At 46.8% G+C, this 20612-nt stretch overlaps 1 protein-coding gene across 1 annotated transcript in view; it reads right to left on the bottom strand.

Moving 5' to 3' along the window:
• Znf185 (zinc finger protein 185 with LIM domain) overlaps positions 1–20612 on the bottom strand; it is a 62619-nt gene that overhangs the window by 35820 nt on the left and 6187 nt on the right. Inside the window, exons 2-13 of the mRNA XM_052741167.1 lie at positions 12008–12085; positions 11724–11847; positions 11321–11383; positions 10257–10295; positions 10094–10171; positions 9455–9541; positions 8020–8103; positions 7714–7755; positions 5677–5760; positions 5426–5515; positions 4430–4516; positions 2915–3013 (exon numbers count right to left, since the gene is read on the bottom strand). Coding sequence (XP_052597127.1) covers positions 2915–3013; positions 4430–4516; positions 5426–5515; positions 5677–5760; positions 7714–7755; positions 8020–8103; positions 9455–9541; positions 10094–10171; positions 10257–10295; positions 11321–11383; positions 11724–11847; positions 12008–12041 — 911 coding nt within the window. The 5' untranslated portion in view covers positions 12042–12085. The remainder of the gene's footprint in view (positions 1–2914; positions 3014–4429; positions 4517–5425; positions 5516–5676; positions 5761–7713; positions 7756–8019; positions 8104–9454; positions 9542–10093; positions 10172–10256; positions 10296–11320; positions 11384–11723; positions 11848–12007; positions 12086–20612) is intronic.

Genomic DNA, 20612 nt, shown 5'->3' with positions numbered 1-20612 from the left:
TACACAAGCCCCTGTCTTCCATATGGATAACATACTGTCTTAGAGTCCTTTATGTTTACTTCTAGGCCTAGAACTAAATTCAACTATTGAGCAATCTCATACAAGGAAAAGGAGGGTAGTGCTTTCCAGGAGAGGCAACCTACCCTTTGAAAGGATTATAAACCATTTTCTTAAAAGCACCATTTTCTTAAAAACAAAGAAGCGGGTTGAGGATTTAGGTCAGTGGTAGAGTGCTTGCCTAGCAAGCACAAGGTCCTGGGTTTGATCCTCAGCTCCAGAAAAAAAAAAGAAAGAAAGGAAAGAAAACAAAAACAAAACAAAACAAAACAAAGAAGCAAACAAAAAACAATTGGGTGGGAGGGATGGCTTAAATGATGATGAAGAACTTGTCTTACAAGCCCAAGAACCTGGCATTAAACCCCAGGACTCATATACAAAACAAAAAGCCAGATGTGGTGGTGTGCATTTGTGATCCCAGCACAGTGGAGGTAGAAACAGTCAGACCCCTGGGGTTTGCTAATTGGTAAGTCTCAGGTCCTGGTATGAGACTGTCTCAAAAAACAAGGTGTATGGTGTCTACGGAACAACACCAGAAGTTGATCTCTGGCCTGCACACACATGCACACACGAGCATACACATGGACACACATACACTTGTACACACACATATACACACAAAGTCAAACTATTATAAGTAAGACAACTATGATAGACTGCACTAACAACCTACAAATCTAGAAAATTCTTCATACTATTTTGCAAATGGCTTTGAGGTTTAGTTTCACTCTAAGGAAATGGATTTGTTTTATGAGGGTGTATAAACAGGAAGGATGACTCCAATGAACAGTCAAAGAGGAAGCCACCCAGAGTCAGACCCAATCATACTGGATCAGATATTTTCTATAGTAGCCAACAGCACACTGAACCAGTCTGCACCACTGTGGTACGGGAGAAAGTAAAGGATGGATATGGAGTCCCCACTACCATGCAGAACTATGTAAGCTATGGAAAGGGGTTTGGACTTAATTTCAAGGAAGTTGGGAGCCACTGCGAAGTTGAAAGAGGGGATAAATGTATTCTAGTTTATTTTGGGAAAATTGTTCTGATGCCTGTACAGACAGCAAAATGATATATTAGTGGCAAAAAGAACTGAGTCCCTGGCTCAAAGGCCTTTCCTAGACCTGCTCAGAAACAGAGATTTCAGAGGTGTGGCCTACTGTATCTAGTTCCAGGTACCTATTGCAACTAGGTAAGTTAGTGAGAAAATAAACCTACTGAGAGAACCAGTTGGGAAAGCAGCCACAAGAGCATCCTCTCAGGATCCTTCTGGGTAGACTTCAGGAGGTCATGGGGTTGGGCCGACCCTCCAGCAGTTTCAGCTCTTGACAGACCAATCATAAGGTTGCTATCACAGTTTGAAACTGTACTAATATTTGTGCCAACATCTGCATAACTAGCCTTTGTCTCCAGGGATGACTCTGATTTAGTTTGGAACCACATGGGAATAGGTAGAACCATGTTACTCCTCAAATCACCTGATAAGAGTGGCTCATGACTCAGCCAGGGCATGCTTATCTCCTAGCTGTTTCGCTGATCTACTTCTTTCACTGACTCTCAAAAACATTTGATTTAGAGATTTAGGGGCTTCTTCCTCTTCTGGAAAGGGAGAAATAAGAGACAAGGGCCCCTGAATTTGTCTTCAGAGCTCAGTCATGAAGTAAGGAGGTGCTGATTCTTCCATTATCAGGTCATTCATTAGTTTGTTTCTTCCATTTTCCTCACACATTCATTCTATCCAAGGCCAGTCCTTGCTTGAATGGACTTTAGCTGTGAGTTAGGGGCTTGTATTTGCTCTGCAGGAATTTGAGAGTCAATGATAGAGGTGTGGGGGTGGCTAGACTGGAATGGAAGCAAATCCAACAAGAAGTAGAAAATCCAAGAGCAAAGGGTGTGTGTGTGTGTGTGTGTGTGTGTGTGTGTGTGTGTTGGGGGGGGCGCAGTAGAGAGAAGTCCCATCTTCTTACACTAACACCCTACAAATCTAGAAAATTAGTGCAGGAAGGAAGGAGTTTGGCTGCTTGAACCTGGCCTCTCACCAGGGATCTGAGAGAACTGTCTCCCACTAGCATCTCACCCTTTTTTCTCTGTGCCAATGCCTGCTCCAGCCAAACCTTGTGGTGGGGATTCTGTGGCTCCTAGTTGCTCATTGCCATCATTCAACTGTGCAGCTGATTTGATATTGGAAGAGAAGCATTTTTTGACTTTGATCAGGCTGCAACCTTGTGTAATTTAGATGTCTTGAGAGTATGTCTCATGACTTGGGAGCAGAAGTCTTTGGTTGCCTCCCTAAATTGCTCTGATCAGAGCGAATCCAAGCCTAAGTGGACTCTCTCAGCAAGTATTTCTGTTTCATTCAAATTTAGTGGGTTGGGAACATGAAGGAAACAAAATAAGCTGGAAACTCAGTGGGAGGTAGCCACATGGGTGGCCAATACTCAACAGAGCAAGAGACAAGGAATTTGGGGCTGCTACTAAGCCAGAGAGGGCAGACAAAACAAACAAACAAAAAATAAAAACAAAAAACACTTCCCCATTCATCTAAGGCCCCCTTCCCTCATTCCCAGGGATCCCAAATGAGAAGATGGGTGGGGGGAACAAAGGGCTGTGAGAGAGATAGCCTGGTCTGGACTTGGTCCTCCCCTGCAATTTGATATCTGGGGAAACATTACAGTTTTGCTCTCTATAGGCCCACCCCCTCTTTCCCGCTACTTCTCCCTTTACAGATATGCAGCAATAGTATAGTGCTGGTCTGTATTTCAGCTACTGACTTTGGACTCAGGCGCATGGAAGCCCTTTGGTTGAGTGCACATGGGCTTTGTATTCTGGGGAAAGTCTACTCCCTGCAGTGAGTTACCTTTCAGAATCTGTGTTGCAATTCTTAAATTTATCCTCACAAGCTGAATCTCTTTTGAATTCTTCAGAGCATGATACTTCATTGTTTTTGTGGGAAGACCTGCAGAGGAAAGAAATGACTTAACTACTCCTCAACCACTCACACTCTGGTGGTTACCTCATCCTTAAATGCCAGCTGTCTCTTAGGAGCTGAAAATTTGCTAATGATGGGCTGGCCAACCAATAAATCCTCATTATTAGTCACATTATTAGTTGTTGACTAGCAGCCAGACTCTATTCTTCTAACTTTTCACACATTAATTCTCCACATTAGCTTCAAGGTATGGGTAATATTGTTATCCATGCCCATTTTCCAGATGAGCCACCTGATGCTCAAAAGGCCTGAGTGGTGTGCTCCAAGTTCCACAAGTAACAAGAAGAGTTGGAGCCCAGGCAGCTGTCTTCAGAGTTCTAATCCTAACTCCTCTTTCAACCCTGAGATCATCAGGGAGCCATGTTATCAAGGCCAGGAGTCAGTCTCAGCATTACTCTGGGTCACCAATGGGTCTTCCCCTCAGACTTATCACCTCTTTTCCCTCAACCCTGTGAGTCCCCCTGACCACATATTTCTGGTCTCCTTTTATCTTTTCCACCTTATCTGTCCTTTAAACATTCATGCTCCAGTGTTCTTCCCTGTCCACATACTCTACTACTTACTAGGCTACTCATATTCCTTTCATGCCATCAACTGTCACTCTTCATCTAATGACCTCCAAATGTCCCCAGGCAGATATGTGGAAGACAGGATGGGGAGTGGACAGTAAGAAAGGTGGCAGAAGTTAGATGATTGATGATGGAGCTCTGGGTAATATTGTTATCCATGCCCATTTTCCAGATGAGCCACTTGATGCTCAGGAGGCCCAAGTGGTGTGCTCTCTAGTCTTTGATCCTGCTGGCCTGTCTCCTGGCTGTTTACCCTAGTGCTTCTCCCAGGAAAGGAACTTGGACCTTTTTGCTCCCTGATGGATGTGGCCCCTTCATCTATCTTCATCCCAAGCACGGCACTGGGCATTATGAGCCATGGACCCAAGAACCCCACCCTAATGCCTTCTCCTATAAACAAGACAATTAAATAATAATTTAATTTTAATAAAGGGCTACACAGACCCAGTACCCCCACTCAGCTCTGTTGGCCAGTCCTGACACTTTCTGAGGACAATGGGGTATATGCTATGGTCAGCAATGCAGGTTGATCTTGTCCGTATTAGCATCTGTCTCCTTTGTCAGAGTCAGTAGTTCTGGCCCAGGGATTTCCAGTCATCACTGGGTCCCAGGGCCAGGTCTTTGGCCTCATAAGAACCAAATACTCATTACATAATTATTATTGAATAAAATATTGAGACAGTGATGGAGAACCCAGGCTGGCCACACCTCCTACCAACCAGTCATCCCCATAGTGGTAGAGCTAGCTTCCTGCCTCTCTGCTCATCTTGACAAAGGTGCAAAGGGAGGCAGGACAGCAATGGGATCCCAATACCTCAGGGCTTCCAGATCTGAGGCCACCAGGTGGAGTCCTGCTCTGGGGATCGTGATCTGCAAACGGACAATCTCCTCAGTTTTCAAGCTGTGGGCCAAAGGAGAGACTGGAGAATTTCTGGGAGAGCAGCTTCCTCTTTCCCTCTGTGTCAGCATCCAAGAGCACTCTCCATCTGGTGCTTCCCTGAAGTATGATACTCACACCCATCTTCCTCCCCCTCCTTGCCTTCATCTGCTCTTTGTTTTTGAGACTTCTTGGTACTATAGCTAAGCTCAAGCCACTGATCCATAGGCCTGTGAAAGGGTATTGCCAGTCTCCTACTCAGAGCTGACTCTAGGCCACTCTCAGAAAATAAAGGGGCTTCTAGATGGGCATTTGAGCAGATGTGTCTGTGAGATGGGCTTAAAGTAGAGGTGAAGTTTTCACATGGTCAGGCTGACATATTAGAAAGGCCACCAGGGCATTGGAGGCAGCAGCCTGAAAGCAGGGAGGTAGGCAGTCCCCAACCTAGATCACAGGCCATGGAAGGCTAAATCTGGTTCCTTAACTCTGTCCCTTAGTCTCTACCCTAAATAGAACTGACTTATAAGAATAGACCCCCTTTCCTTTCTGGCTTCAGGAGTTTTTCCAGGGTGCCATGGAGACACAGCCCTTAGAAGACTATGACCTTAACCAAGACTCAATCCAGGTTGAAAGAAAAAGCAACAGGAAAGCTGTACCCTCTGCCAGACTCAGCAGCATTCAATGCAAAGTACAAGGAAGCATTGAGGGCTTGTCATCTGCAAAGAAGAGGAGAGTGCCTGTAGCTGCTGGGATGCTCAGGGTTTGGAAATCAGGGCAAAGCATATTCCCACCTGGAGTGAGATGGGCAGAACTTAGATGGCCCTGCACTGTCACCTCACTGCAAGACCTTCCTTGGTTGCCAAACCCAGACAGCCAGGCCAGTGGGAAACCATGTTACCATCTCATAGTCCAGAGCTGTTTCATGATACCCACCTGGGTTCCTGACTTCCAGAGGGGCTGGGTACACTTGGCATGCACTCAATTTGAATTGCTTGAGACACTTGGGTTTTGCCTCCATCCACACTGGCAAAGAAGGCAGGTATGAGAAGTGCTGGAGACAAGAGGTCTGTCTTCTAGGTAGGGTAAACTTGGCCAGGTTAGAGAAGTACCAGGAGCAAGCTTAACAATGGGACGCCACTGCTACAGTGGCCAGTCTCTCACAGCCTAAGGGGAGTGACTATTACCTGCTTAAGCCAGAAACAGGTCTTGCCAGAGCAGGTGGCTCCTGTTTTTTCTGAGGAGGCACATCTTCATCAACCACATCAACCCTGTGGGCAAGAAAAGTAGCACCTGTGGTCTTCTCAGCTACCTTGGTGCTTCCTGGCCTTTGAAGGATGTGTTTTCACCAGCGTCCAGATGAGGTGGGTGACTGAAGCCTTGGCCACTCCAGCTTAGGATGAGTAGAAGGACATTGCCATTGAATATTCCCAGGGAAGCCATGGAACTTCATTTGGAAATAGGTTCTTAGGAGATGTAAGCAGGATAAGATGAGGTTCCGCTAAATTAGGGTAGGCCCTGAATCCAATGGCAATGTCCTTCTGAGACTAAGGAAATCTGGACACAGACACAAAGTCAATGTGAATGAAGATAGTGGCCTGGTGAGGCAAATACAATTAGTCCCAATCCTGCCAACATCTCAATTTCAGATTCCTGACCTCCATTTCTGGTGTTTTAAGCTATTCTGCTGGTGGTACCTTGCTCCATTAGTAACAGCTAATAAGCACACACTATTCTCTGTTACTCTGTGCTGCCACTCCCTCACCCCTCAGTGCTCAATGTATTCTAGTCAGCTACTGTCATTTAACAATAGCACCATATTTCCACTCTGGGCCTTTGCACTGGCTAGTTCTTGGCCTGGAACACTTGGAATGCTGGTTCCTCGTTGACTTTCTACCTACAGCTTATTATGTATGCCACCTTATCTGGAAGGCCTTTTTTTCTTTATTAAGAAATTTTTTATTCAGTTTACATACCAACCACAGATCACCCTCTCTTCTCACCCCCCATTTCCTCCTCTAACAAGGTAAGGCCTCCCATGGGGAGTCAGCAGAACCTGGTCCATTCAGCAGAGGCAGGTTCAAGCCCCTCCCCCTGCATCAAGGCTGTGCAAGGTGTCCCACCATAGGGAATGGGCTCCAAAAAGCCAGCTCATGCACCAGGGATAGATCCTGACCCCACTGACAGGGGCCCCTGTAAGCAGATCAAGCTACACAACTGTCCACTTATGCAGAGGGCCTAGTTCAGTGCCATGGAGGCTCCATAGGTGTTGGTCTAAATTTCATGAGTTCTCACTAGTTTGGTTTGGTTGTCTCTCTACATTTCCCCATCATGATCTTGATGCCCCTTGCTCATAGAATCCATCTTCTGTCTCTTCCACTGGACTCCCTGGAGCTTGGCCTGGAGCTTGGCCTGGTGCTTGGCTATAGATCTCTGCATCTGCTCTGGAAGGCCTTTGATATCCACTCAACTAAAGTCTCAGTCCCTAAGATTCAGCTTCATACAAGTTTCTTCTCCATCCTCTATCCAACATTTTCCTACTATAGAAATTGACCTATGTCAAATAATAATAGTTACCTCACTCAACTAGTCTCCTGACATATGGATCATTCCCCTTTTCATCCTGTTTGCCCTATAGAACCAATCAGTATCATCACAGTCAGCTCCCATTGAGTTTCTCTTGGTGGTTCTGGTTCTGGTTATTCAAGTTCCTTGGGACATTTTGAATCTACACATAAGCCTTTTCTATAGACCTGTGTTTCCTAGATTCTACCCCTACAAGGTTCTTAGAAGTTTCTCCTGAGCTGGCCCAGCACTGAGAGGTAGTTCATATCATAAACTTCTGGAATGACAAGTGTACCTGCACACTATGGGGTGTTCTCAAGGCTTATATGCAATGCATTTTGTACTCTGGCTGGTATAATTCTTTTCAGCTGTCTGTGAAGACTCTAGCCCCTGTCCTACTCATGGGTACGCTCATAAGAGAAACCGTTACCGCCATTTCTGTTCATCTGAGATGAAGGGCACCTCCTCCTCCTCAGTCCCTGTGGAGGTGACAGGAGAGCACATAGCAGGACAAGAGCAAGAGAACTCTTGCTATGATTGAGGAGGACAACTCTCTTTGCTCAGTGAGAGCAACCTTCCTTTTCCCTATACCCCTACTGACAGGAGGCTTGCTGCCTGGATAACATCTGGCTCATGAAGTTTCCCTTGGTGATACTTACCTCTTTGCAATAAATGGGGCCTGCACATCTTGAGTAGGACTACTAGAAATGAAGCAGAATGGAGACATATTGGAAAAAGCTCAAGCGCAGGTGCCATCTTAGAGCCTCTCCTATTCCCAGTACCTCCTGCTTTTATTCTAAGAAGTGAATCTGAGACCCCCGAGAAGGTCAAGATCAAATACCCTTATTCTTTCACCAGTCAAAGAAAAGCTGAAGCCCCAAGCAGAAGAGAAGACCACAGATCATGGAGTCAGTAGTGGCCAAGGCAGGCTCAAGCCCACTGGGCCTCATTCCTGGACAACTCACCTAGTGTTCTTCTTAACTGCTGAGAGGACATAAGAGTGCTCCTGTGGGCCTGTCTTCCTCAGAACACCACTTGCAGCTTGTGACCTGGGGTAGTACAAGGTGGGGGCATCTGATGTGTCAAACTAGCCACTGTCAGTCTAGCCTTGGATATTCACTGTCTGACTCAGGAATATCCCCAGGGATTTGAGGAGGGTAAGCCAAGGTAGCACTGCTCTAAGAACTATTCGGAGGACCCATGGACACTGAGGAAGGACCCTCACTTAGGGAGCATGTAGCATGTGCCCAGCCCTGCCCTGAATACTGACATTCTCACATTGGTTCATTGACACTCACAACCAGGCAAGTAGGTGCTGATATATTCCATGACTGACTGAGCCTGACCATTGCTCTGGTGGTTTGCCCAAGTGAACACACCTAAGCATTCAATGTGAGGCGCCTCCAGAGCTTCTTATTCATTCCCCTGCTCTGCACTATCCAGATTTCATGCCTCATGCAACTGTGGTCTTTTTGCACAGAACTGCTGGCCTTCTGGGGCCTTCAGCAAGGGATTGTCACTATGCTTCCTAAACCACATATGGGTTGGCAGATACTGGCCTTTAGTTGGGCTCCTTCTTTGTAAGCACAGGGCATTTGAAACTCTGGAGACCATTCCTGCACCCAAAGAACATTGCAAACACAACACACTCAGACACAGCAGGGTGCAGATGACCTTTCCCAGGCCACTTTACCCTGAATATGGATGTGGAGCTGCGCATGATATTGTACAGTGCCCTGTGGGGGAGAGGAGCAGGTGTGGCTCTTCTTCCTCCCTGTCCTTCCTGTTCCCTGTTACAGGCTATTCCTCTTGGCTTCTTGACTGCCAATGCCACTAACATACATTGGTGTTGCAACCTTGAGCCTTAGCTCCCACTTATTCCTCCTTAAAAGCCAGCACTCTTTTCTCCTGTTCTGTCCATCAACAGCCAACACTCTTACTACTTCCCTAGAAATATATGCCAGCTGTTCCATGAAACAGAATGATGGGGCAAGGGTAAGCTGTGTAAAGATGTGGAGTCCTGGGAAGTGCTGGCACAATCCAGACATTTGTCCACAGTTCCCCTCCCTGGCCAGGGCCCCTTGGAAGGAACCTCAAGGGAAGCTCAGCTTTAGACACAAAATGTCCACACCAATAGTCTATGGGGACAGTGACAACATAAGAAACATCATGCCCCAAAGGACAGCTCATCTGAACCCAGCCCAGTCTGAGAACCTGAGACCTGAAGGGGTACAGGGGTACATCTAGGAAACACAGACAGTGAGCAGCAGTCCCCATGGCCATGGCTCATTGTCCATTCTCTAGACCTAGGACTAGCTTTCCTCAGGTAAGTGACTAGCTCAGAGGTAAGTGTCCACCTGCCCTCAGTAGGTCCAGTGTCTGGGATCACTGTATACTCACAGCTTTTTATAATCTTCTGTAGTCATCTTATAACCAGAGGACTGATGAGGATGACCAGAATTAGCTGTTCCCAGCAGTTCAGAAGCACTAAAAGAGCAAGATATTTCCATCTGCCCAACCATAGGTCCCCTCTTGTCTCTAAGTTTACCCACACAGCCCAGTAGAGACAGGGCATGAGCCACTAGGAGACTTTCTTCCTTGTTGTCAGCCCTGCCAGACATTTTGAGCATGGCAGACCCAGCTAAGTAACAAGGAAACAGCCCACCAGGCTCTCATTTGTATCTTCCCAAATGGAGCCTCAGTTGTGACTGATACCAAGGTGTTTATGTAACATGCCACCTTGGCATTCCAGGAAGGTGAACTAAGCACATGGCTTCAATACCCTCAGTAAGTGCACAGTGCCAGTCATGAGGCCAAGGGGACAAGGAGTAAGTAAAATAAAGATATGTGGGCACTAGGAAGTACAGGCACAATCTACATCTCTGTCCAGAGCTCCCTTTTCAGCCACTGCCCATGACCAGTGGCCAGAGCCAGGCAGGACAGTCCCTTACTTCTTTGCTAGCCCTCTCTTGGACTTGGCTCTGGACAAGGCTCTCCCACCTTCCTATTGACCATCTGGCCAGCACACCAAGGATGTACCTTCTTGGCGCTCCGTTGGTCTTAGACAGGTGCTGTTGGTAGTGAGAAGAGCTGTCTATTGTTCTGGTGAACACTCCCCTATAAGAGATACCAGAAGGTATTGAGAAGTCTAGGTGTGGCCCTAATGGTATGAGAACGCAGGTAGAGTCTTGAGGTCACTTACCGGATGATGTAACCAGCGGGAGCCTTTGTATTTGGAGACCTGCCAAGAGAAAAGGAGAAATAAAGGGAACAATGGCCTCACTACAGAGCTCAGGCCACTTTATTCCTTCCTGTTCCCAACTACAGCTGATGGATGTCCCAGTATAGTGGCCAAGTTTGTCCCAATATAGTGGCCAGGTACCCACTCTGCTCCACCTATCTCTCCTTCAGTCTCTCCCAGGAATATTGCCATGGCTGACTCCTCCACAGCCATGTCTAGCATAGCCCTGACTTACAACAGGGTACCAGGCAGGCTTGCTCTATGGTTTAACATTTACTGCAAAGTTCCAGAAGTTTCTGCTCTTCCAGGCACCGGGGCACTTGAAAGAGAGCTCTTCCTGTTCTCTCCTGGAGCAGACTGAAAGACCCTTGGTCAGAGCCCAGGCTGACCTCAATCTGAGGCTGAAGTGAATAGAAGGTAAAGCCCTATGGCCTTCCCTTACCACTCCTCTAGAATGTTTCCTCCTCTAGCCCTTAGGGCACTCACATCCCAAGTGGTGATAGAAGTATGACACCAGAAGGTACTCCTCAGGCTTGGTCACTGGCTGGAAAACATTAGTTTCTAGGTACTGGGGCTTTCCATTTGTCAACAACAGATGAGGTTCAGAAGACTTGGGGGGCACTAGGGAGAGCATGCTAGAAGTAGTGAGAGAGAGGGTAATCTTAGGCTCAGGGAAGGCAATGAGGGCCCCTCCAAGGAGTTGGCAAGAGGACAAGGACTCAGCAGACAGTCCTATTCAGCAATATGAGTGCTCTGGGCTGGAACAGTGGGGTTAGGTCTAAGGGTACCACAGAACCCTAGCATTTATTCCTACAGACCCTATTTTTTTTAATCAGGGAACAGCTTCTTGGAGATGGCCAAGTTGCAGGAACACTAAAAGGGAAAGCCAAAGAGCCTGTCTTTTCCATGCATTCCAAATGACTCAGTTCAGGCTCCCTATGTGTTTACTACGTGATACTCACCCCTCCTTGCACCAGAAAAGCCTCTGGAGTCCATTTAAGAATCAGCTATGTACTGCCTCTTACCTGGTATTTGAGACCTCTCCAACTGATGAGGATGTAGTATGGTTTTGTCCAGAGGGAAGCTGTCTGTGGAAAGACAGGGCCTGAACATAGTGGCTCCCATGCTTCTTGCTACCTGTTACCCTGTGGCTCCATCCCAAAGTTGGCCTGTATGCACCACCACTGCATCTTACCTTCTACTGACCCACTTTACAGGTATGTGACAACACGTGCCTTAGTATCTAGGACTGTCCCATCTGTGGCTGTGTTCAGGTTTTACCCTCACCTGGCTGGCCAATGGACACACAGCCTGACCTAGCTCTAAATGGTGGAATGTCCTCAGTATCCCCAGCTAGGGTTGGGTCCCATGCCCCCATCCCCAATGTTGCTTGCTGCCTTCCTTTCTGGCCTTGCCTCTTGGACTTACATAGTATGGTCCTCTGAGTCTTCATGCTTGATGATCCAGCTCTTATCACCCTTCAGTGTAGTTCGTACTTTCATTTGTTTTAGGACATTATTGCGCTCCTCTTCACCAGATGACAAAGGTTTCCCTGGCAGGGGCAAGCCTAAGAGCCTTAAATGGGGAACCCCAGCCCCTAATCCCAGAGCCCTTGCCAGCCCTCCCATTGTGAGGTCATCGCCTGGGCAATGTTCATCTCCCTCTAGGGGTTTGCCTGGGATAATTCAGGCAGACACGTAGCCCAGGCTCACCTTTTCCATTACCTCCTAGTGATGAGACATTCATGATGTTTATTTTTCAATTCTGTTACTAGTGGATTCAGTGGGCTCCTGGGGACAAAGACAAACACAGATTTGTCAATACATGAATTTGTAATGGCTTATGGGTCACCTCTAGAGTTTGGATGTGGTTTGTCCCCTAAGGGCTCTTGTGTTGGAAGCTTGGTCCCCATATGGCAATATTAAGAGGTTGTAGGACTTTCAAGAAATGAAGTTTAGGGGATGGGGAAATGGCTCACTCTGTGCTAGGCATGGTAACACACCCTTATTTCTAGCACTGGGAAGGCAAAGATAGCAGGATCCCTGAGGCTTGCTGGCCAGCCAGTCTAGCCAAATTGGTGAACTCTAGGTTTACTGAGAGATCCTATTTCATAAAGTAAGGCAAACAGTGATAAAGACACCCGATATTGACCTCTGACTTTCACATGTGCATATGAACATGTATACACATGTACATCTATACTTAACCCTCTCTATGCACACATCCACACTCATGGCCCCCACCCCCACCCCCACCAAGTAAGGCTTGATGAAAGGTAATTAGATCATTGGTAGAACTGTTGTATGATAGAATTAATGTCTTGGGAGAACCTGTTTAGTTTTCATGAGTGTTACCTCTGGCTTCCCATTTCACCATGTAAGTTGTCTCTCTGACACACAGGTTCTCCTGCCTGCCACTGTGATACCAGCTGTGAGATCCTCACCTGAGCTAAACTGCTGCTAAAATCATGCTTTTGAGTCTCCAGAACTAAATGAGTATCTTTCTTCTCTAAAGCACCAAGCCTCAGATACTACATCATAATAACAGAAAATGAACTCATAGAAGCCCTTTGTGATCCTATCACACCAAGATCATACAGATTTCCCTTCACGTATCAGGAATGACAAGAGTCAGTAGAGTTCTGAATGATTTCACTGCTGAATGCCACACCTGCCCATATAGCCATGGCTGCTTACCTGGAGAATATGGAACTTGTAGGCTGTCAGGAACGTCTGTTCTAGTCATTTTTTAAGGGCAGACCACAGAGAGTGCTAATGGAAAAAGACTCTGGGGAAGAGAGCTGGCAGCAAGGAAGTTCCAACAGTGCCATAGAGACTAGTATGGAGCTGAGCTAGCACTGTAGAATTGAGAGGGTTAGGATTGAAGCACATCTCAGGCAAAACACCTTTGGGGTAGGTAGGTGGCTTGGAGGTAGGGAAAAACTCAGGGAACCAGCTGCTTTAGGACTGGACCATCTTTCTTACACCTTAGTACCTGTCAGATCTTGCACAAATCAGTTATTCTCTCTAGGATGCCTCAGTTTTATTATCTGTAAGATGAGAGTGAAAATTCTCTACCTTTCTGGACTGCTGTAACGTCAGGAAATATCATTGGGCAGCAGGACATAAGCCAAGTCACGGTGACTTTCAAGCAGTTTGCTGGAGGAAAGATAGTCAGTGTCCTCCAATCAGTAGAGGAGAAGTGGGTATTTGTAGCCCTATTTGGGGTTAGCTCCTCATCCTGTCTCCTTACAGGGACCCAGTACTAAGGAGTTGCCTCAGCATCTGACAAGGAAGGGAATCTGGTCAGGACCAGCAGGTTCCTTGTACTCTGTTCTCCCTCCTTACCTCCTCCCTGGCTTGCAGTGAGTGGGCCATTCCTCTTCCTCAGCTTTAGGTCTGTTCTCACATGCTGAGAGTCTCAAAGCTGAGGAAAAGGAAAAGCCTAGACTGTGGATTTGGATGTTTCCCTGAATAACCACAGCTGATCCTTTGGACCTTAAGAGAGCCTGGGAGGTTCAGAGGTGTGGGCATTACAGAAAACAAGGCCCTGGCTGTGTTAAGGCAGAAAAGCCTTCCTTCCTTGGGTCTGTCACCCTCTGGGTCCCTTCAGGGCTAGGCTTTGACCAGCTCAGTAATGATGCCAGCTGGCAGGACCTGGACATATTTCCATGGAAGTCAGAGGCACACTAAAAGGGGAAGGAAGGGGCCAAAGACCAGACTAAATTAACCATGTCAGCAAGAGTCTGCTCTCCCATAAACTGTACCAAGTGCAGACCAGGCAGATTGACTCTTCTGCATGCCAGGAATGATGCCTCATCATGGCATTGAAGCTTCCACATCAGAGTTCTGTTGCTCTTATGATTGCATAAACCCAATTGTCTGCATCCTAGCAGGATGTGGAGTGATCCCATTAGCCAGAATGCATGGGTACAGTCAGTGCCTATAGGCAGACCATTGAAGCCTGAGCCCTTGGTCCCTGGGTCTTTTGATGCTACCAAATGAAAAAAACTTGGACAGTCCCTCACCTCTTTGCCTGGAAGCAAATGCCCACTTGTTGGTCCCTCAAATCTTACTAGGTCATTTTTGCTGTCTTAACTTATTTTCTGTAAGGCATCTCAAAGACATACTCCTTTTTAAGACCCAAGGGATTAATGCCACTGGTTTCCATAGAGGAAATGGGCAAGCAGGTGAAGTTCATTCCCAGTATTAGCAGTCAGATCCATCCTAGGCCAGTACTAAACTCAGAACTTGTCAGTTTCCCCTTGATAGCTCCAATGGCCATGTTGTCTAGAAGTTTTATAACACATTAGAACCAAATAAGCCACATCTCAAATCAAGACAGACTCATACATGTGCATAATGTAAGAAGCAGAGGGTCATTGGAAACTCCTCAGGCAAAGGAGCAAGGACATGTGCCAGAAAAGAACCAGGGCTGGTGCTCCTGCATCAGCTGCATTCCCTTGAGCCTGACTACATCTCAGAAGTCCAGTTCCTTTTTCAATAAGACGGTAAACCTGAATGGCCTGGGAATGTAGCTCAGTTATATCAGTACTTTTTGAGTACCCACAAGGCCCTGGGTTCCATCATCACCATATAACTAGGTATATGGTAAATTTCTGTACTCCTAGCATGGGAGGATCAGAAGTGCAAAGTCATCCATGGCCATACAGCAAGTTCAAGATCAGCCTGGGATAAAAGAGACACTGTCTCAAACTATAAAAAAGAAAGAAACAGAAAAAGAAAGAAAGAAAACACATATTGTGGTGTAGAGCTGGGCATGGTGGTATATGACTGTGATCCAGTACTTGGAGGTGGGGGCAGGATGATTAGGAGTCAAGGTTGCTCTCAGCTACTCAGCAAGTTCAAAGTCAGCCTAGGTTATTTTGAGATCCCCTAGTGAGAAACAGTAAAGAAAAGATCACTGCTGAAATAAACTGAAGACTAGGGAAGTTCACTGGAAGGAAGAGCCAGGTCAGAAGACCACAAGTTTGCTCACAGTCTTAGAAACCACAGGGAACCATGAGTAGATGTGTGAGAATCAAGTGCCTAGTGGGATTAAGGGACCTGTGAGTGCTGTTGGATGAGGTACTGATGGAGGCAGGTAGACTGGGAAAAAGGTCAGAAGTGACCGTGGCTTTAGCCAAAGCTAAGGAAGGGAGAGGGCAGCAAAGCTGAGGAAGATGCCAGCCCTTTGACTGGCATATGGGTATAAACCCCATTTTTCAATCTACCTCACTAAAGTGCATCCCTTTAAAGACTCTTCCTCTGGCATACATCTCTGTCCTATTAGTGCAGTTCTTCCTTAGACTAGACTGCTACAAGGGAAATGGCTGGAGAATCAGGTTTACCTTTAAGAATGTATGTATTGGTGGGAAGGTGAACTGAGGCATCTTATAAGAGGACAGACACGTCTGTAGGTGTCAACATTGTTAAGTGTAAACCTGTTGCTCCAACAGTTTCCCTTGTAGCAGTCTAGTCTATATATCCTGCTCTCCCATCTCTTTTAGGACAGTAATTATCCCTGGGAGAAGTCCCCAGGTTTGTCTTCAAGCCTCCTGATCCTTCTAGGTTCCACCCACTTCTAGGCCGGCCTGCAATACCTGGCATGAGGACAGAGGGTCCTTGGGGACTACTAACAAGACTGGCCTGAATCATAGTGAGTCTGTGAACCATATAACCACCTTCACACACACACACACACACACACACACACACACACACACACACCAGAGATAGAGCACGGATGTCTGGAAGCCCATCTGCAACCCATGGACAGGAAGCATATTTTCAACCTCACATCACTGTGAGCAAAGTGAGCTGAGGAGAGCCAGTGGCTACCTCACAGATCAGCCCTGCTAACCCTAGATTTGAGGGCTTCAAATCTCCTGGGGCAAAGTGATGAGATTCAGGTGACTTAGGTATATTCACTGCTGGCCACTTCTACTGCTTCCTCCAAAGCCAGGCACTTAACTTCTAATGTCAACTCTCCTTGCTGAAGGGAGGAGACTTCAGACTGGGGCCAACTGCACAGTCCCTCAGCCTTGCCTGGCCCAACTGCTGAAATTATCAGCATGTTCCCATTGAAGCCCATTTGATGGCTCCTGCTGGATGGATCAGGGACTAGGAGTTCTGGTCTTGGACCTGGGTTTGAATCCCATTACCTGCCATGGTATAATCATTCTGAACACTGTGTGAATGTATGTTGCTATGATTGGTTTAATATACAAGTTGACTGGCCGATAGCAAGGCAGAATAAAGTTAGGTGGGACAATCAAACTGAGGATTCTGGGATGAAGTAGGGTGGAGTCAGAGAGCCACTGGCAGTTGCAGAGAGAAGCAAGATGGGCATGCCATACTGAGAAAAGGTACCAAGTCACATGTCAAAGCGTAGATAAGAAATATGGGTTAAGTGTAAGAGTTATCTAGTAACAAACCTGCGCTATCAGTCAGCATTTATATTAAGCCTCTATGAGTTTATTTGGGAAGTGGTCATGACACAGGAAAACTCCGTCTACAATTATCCACATTGAGAGGCTCATAATTGCCTTGTAACTACAGCTGCAGGGGATCTGTTGTCCTCTTTTGGCCTCCAAGAGCAAACATACACAAGTGACAAACACACAGACACACAAACAAATGCATAAAAACATTCAGAAAGATGTCAAGAAAGTACAACATACAGAGGTGAGGTCCCTGCACATTCCCATTCACCCATGTATAGCTGCTTCCCTGGGTACTCTTCTCTTTTTCTGGGTACTTTGGCCACTTGATCCCATCACACCTGACATCCAGATATGGCCCAATCCAAAAGCAGACAGTCTTAAAACCTCTGCTCCTCTCCCCAAAGTAGCCTCACATGACTGTGACTGCTAACTCACTGAGCTCAGGTCTCCCCATCTGTAAAGTAGATCAGGGCAAGTGGGCCTTCTCCTGGCATGGCACCCTTAAGTTACACTATGTGCCCTATCTGGAATTTTCCATTCCACGAAAATGCTGGTGGATGTTCTCGCCTCCCAAATGGCCCACAAAGACACAATTCTAGTCAGAGGGCCTTTTCTATACTACCTTGATGGGGAAATGACTTCTGGCTCTTTGGGAGTTGCCAAATAACTCTTCTTGGGGCTTGGTCTGTGCCACGAGGGAACAAGTAGCTTAACTAAGATCTTCAATGTAAGTGTCCTTTATGGTGTCCCCCTGAAGCCCCACTTCATGGTACCCTACATCACAATACCTCTTTCTTGCCAACTGGATGTAAACTTCTGATCTGTACTTGTCTCTTTGGGGCAGGTTAGGCTGAGAAGGGCAAAGAGAACAATAGAAGGAAGTATTCTGGCCTGTCTGAGTGATGGAGATGGGGACAGTCCTTCCTACTATTAGATGATCTCAAAGCATTAATGGGTGGTAAGTTCCTTTTCTACCTACCTCCTTACTACTGCAGCTTCTCAAGGCTGCCAAGCAACCTCTGGGAAAGAAGTCCTTGCCCTGATTGGACAGACAGAAACAGCAAGCCAATGAGGGAGCTGCAAAGATCTTGTTTTTCTAGACTACTAAGGCCTGTTTTTTTTTGTCAGAGGCATCAGAGTAGAGTCAGAGGAGAGTGAGAGAGACCATGAGAGCTGCTGCACACAGGAACAGAGGAAGTAGGGAGTCAATGGATAGTGATACAATGTGAGAAAACAGAGATGAGAACAGGAGCAGCAGCAGCAGCAGCAGCCTTTTGCTCCACAAGGCCTTGCTCTGTCTCTAAAACTAACTCAGAAAGTTTAGCAAAATCTCCTACACCACACACACACACACACACACACACACACACACACACACACAAAGAGCTCCACATCCCCCACCATTCATGTACACCCCCACATACACATACCACATACACCAGAAACACACACACTGCATATACATCGCACATTCATACATACACCCCACACCACACATATACATACCACACACCATCCATGCATATATACACACTCACACACATACACACCCCCACACAAAAATACACATGCATACAACACCGCTATACACATACCACACACATACACCCTAGACCCCCACACAGTACATACCACACACATACCACCCATACCTATACACACACACACACACACACATATCACCCCTATCTATATACACACCACACACATAACATATCCCACACAACAAATAATAACTCCACACCCTGCACATACTCCCCTACACATACACATACCAACCACCACACACACACACACAAAAAAACATACCATATACTTCACATACATACTCCAGACCACACACACCACACACCCTCCACATATCCCTCCATATATACACATGTGTGCAACACACATACACACACACACATACATGCACTACCCACCCACATCTACATACGTCACACATTCCTCCCTCACATACTACATACATGACACACACGTACATACACAGATCACATACAGCAATCACATACCCCCACATGCATTCTTGATTACCTTTGAGAGGTACCCTCCCCCGCAAAAAATCTCATTTTCCCACTCCTTTCTGGCTCAGGGACACAACTTAGTCCCACTTGGTCATATTGTACTAAACATAGAGGGAGAGGAAACCATGGGAGAAAGGAAAGTGTCAGGTGGTCTGTCTAAGGAGTTAGCCTCCTTCTGACCAAGTCCAGGCTCCTTGATGCTCTAGCCTGGAGGTAGGAATCCCTGGGTGCCACTCTATCCTAGGGCCATCACTCTGGTCCTGCTGCTGTTCTCATATCCACCCACCCCAGAGAGCTGGAGTGGATATTCGGAAGAGATAAGATGGACTTATCCAATCAGCAGCTGGCCTTCAGCTCTTGGCCCACTGGCCCTACATTAGGCTCCTTCCTTCCTTCCTTCCTTCCTTCCTTCCTTCTTTTCTTCCTTCTTTTCTTTCTTTCTTTCTTTCTTTCTTTCTTTCTTTCTTTCTTTCTTTCTTTCTTTCTTTCTTTCTTTCTTTCTTTCTTTCTTTCTTTCTTTCTTTCTTTCTTTCTTATCCCAGGCCACTATGTAGCCAAGGATGACTGTTAGCAGGGTGATAAGGAGATGCTGCCAGAGGGCATAGGTGACAGGGCTTGTTTGAGTGCTTGTGTGCTAGACACTGGTCTGAATGTAAGCAAGAGCAGAAAGAGGTGGCGGGGGGGGGGGGGGGGCGGGGATAAACTGTGCCCAACTCCACTTCTCCAAGCATGCAAACCAGGTTTATAGAGATCATACCACAGTTCTGTTTTTTTTAGTACAGAATCCACATCTCAGCCCTAGATGGACTCCCTAGGCATGGAAAAAAAAAAAAGCAGGATAGAGCAAGAGCATGTGACCCAGTGGCTAAATACAGATGGATCAAGTGACATCTGTATGAATCCAATAAGGCTGGAGATTCCCAGTGTAGGTGCCCAATGTCAGCCTGACATCAGGCCATGCTGTAGAAAAGGTTTGCCTGCAAGTATTTCTCTGTTGTTTGGGGGCAAAGGCTGCACCTACTGTGACAGAGCCAGAGGCTTAGAATGTGGCTGGGAATGAGCTCTTCTTCACACCTGGTCATGAGGATAGCAACAGTGACACTAAGTTCTAGTCTCCCAGGAATTTGCTATCCAAGATGGATGAATGCAGTCAATACTAATCTCTTGGATGAGCACTGCTTGGTGGGTGGGTGGGGGGGTGAGAAACAGTCTCAAAGACAGTTGGTCTTTGGGAAGGAGAATGCATTCTCATACTAGCTCTGTCACTCTGGGAAAACCCTCCTTCTACCCACATGGGACCTTGGTCCCTCACTACTGTGTATGGGTACAGGACCAAACTTCGAAAATCAAAATCTGCAAGGGAGACAGACCCCTGATGTTACAGCTGTCCTCTATGGCTGTCCTGCAAGAGCCTGATTTGGGCTCTTCAATTCTGAGAATCCAAGCTTCCTGAGCCCCAGAACCCAGCCAGCCTAGGTAGCTCCTTGGCCAGAGTCCTTCCAACCCTCCCTTATTGTCCAACCCAACCTGTGCCAGCAGACACAAAGATGGCCTTAGGGAAGCCCTGTTCTCAAAAGGCACACGAGCCTGTATCTGGTTTTTCCTGTGGGGAAGGCAGGGGCTTCAAAGCAGCTTCTCTGCTCATCACCCTGTCCACCAGAACCCAAAGAGTGTTTTCTGCTTTGTATGGGTGGGGTGGAAAGGTCAGCATAGTAGGGAAAGTCTTGGCTGTGGCTGTCTCCCTCTAGGGGCTGCAGAAGGAAGTGCAAGGATGAGCAGGTACATCTGGTTTGCCAGGTTGGAAAAAGCACCGGGTTCTCAGTTCAGGTCATTGCCAGGAGTAAG

This window comes from Peromyscus californicus, unplaced genomic scaffold, assembly GCF_007827085.1.
Source record: "Peromyscus californicus insignis strain IS unplaced genomic scaffold, ASM782708v3 Scaffold_10__1_contigs__length_136768540, whole genome shotgun sequence".
Classification (NCBI taxonomy): Eukaryota; Metazoa; Chordata; class Mammalia; order Rodentia; family Cricetidae; genus Peromyscus; species Peromyscus californicus.
This window is presented reverse-complemented; position numbering and strand designations above follow the sequence as displayed.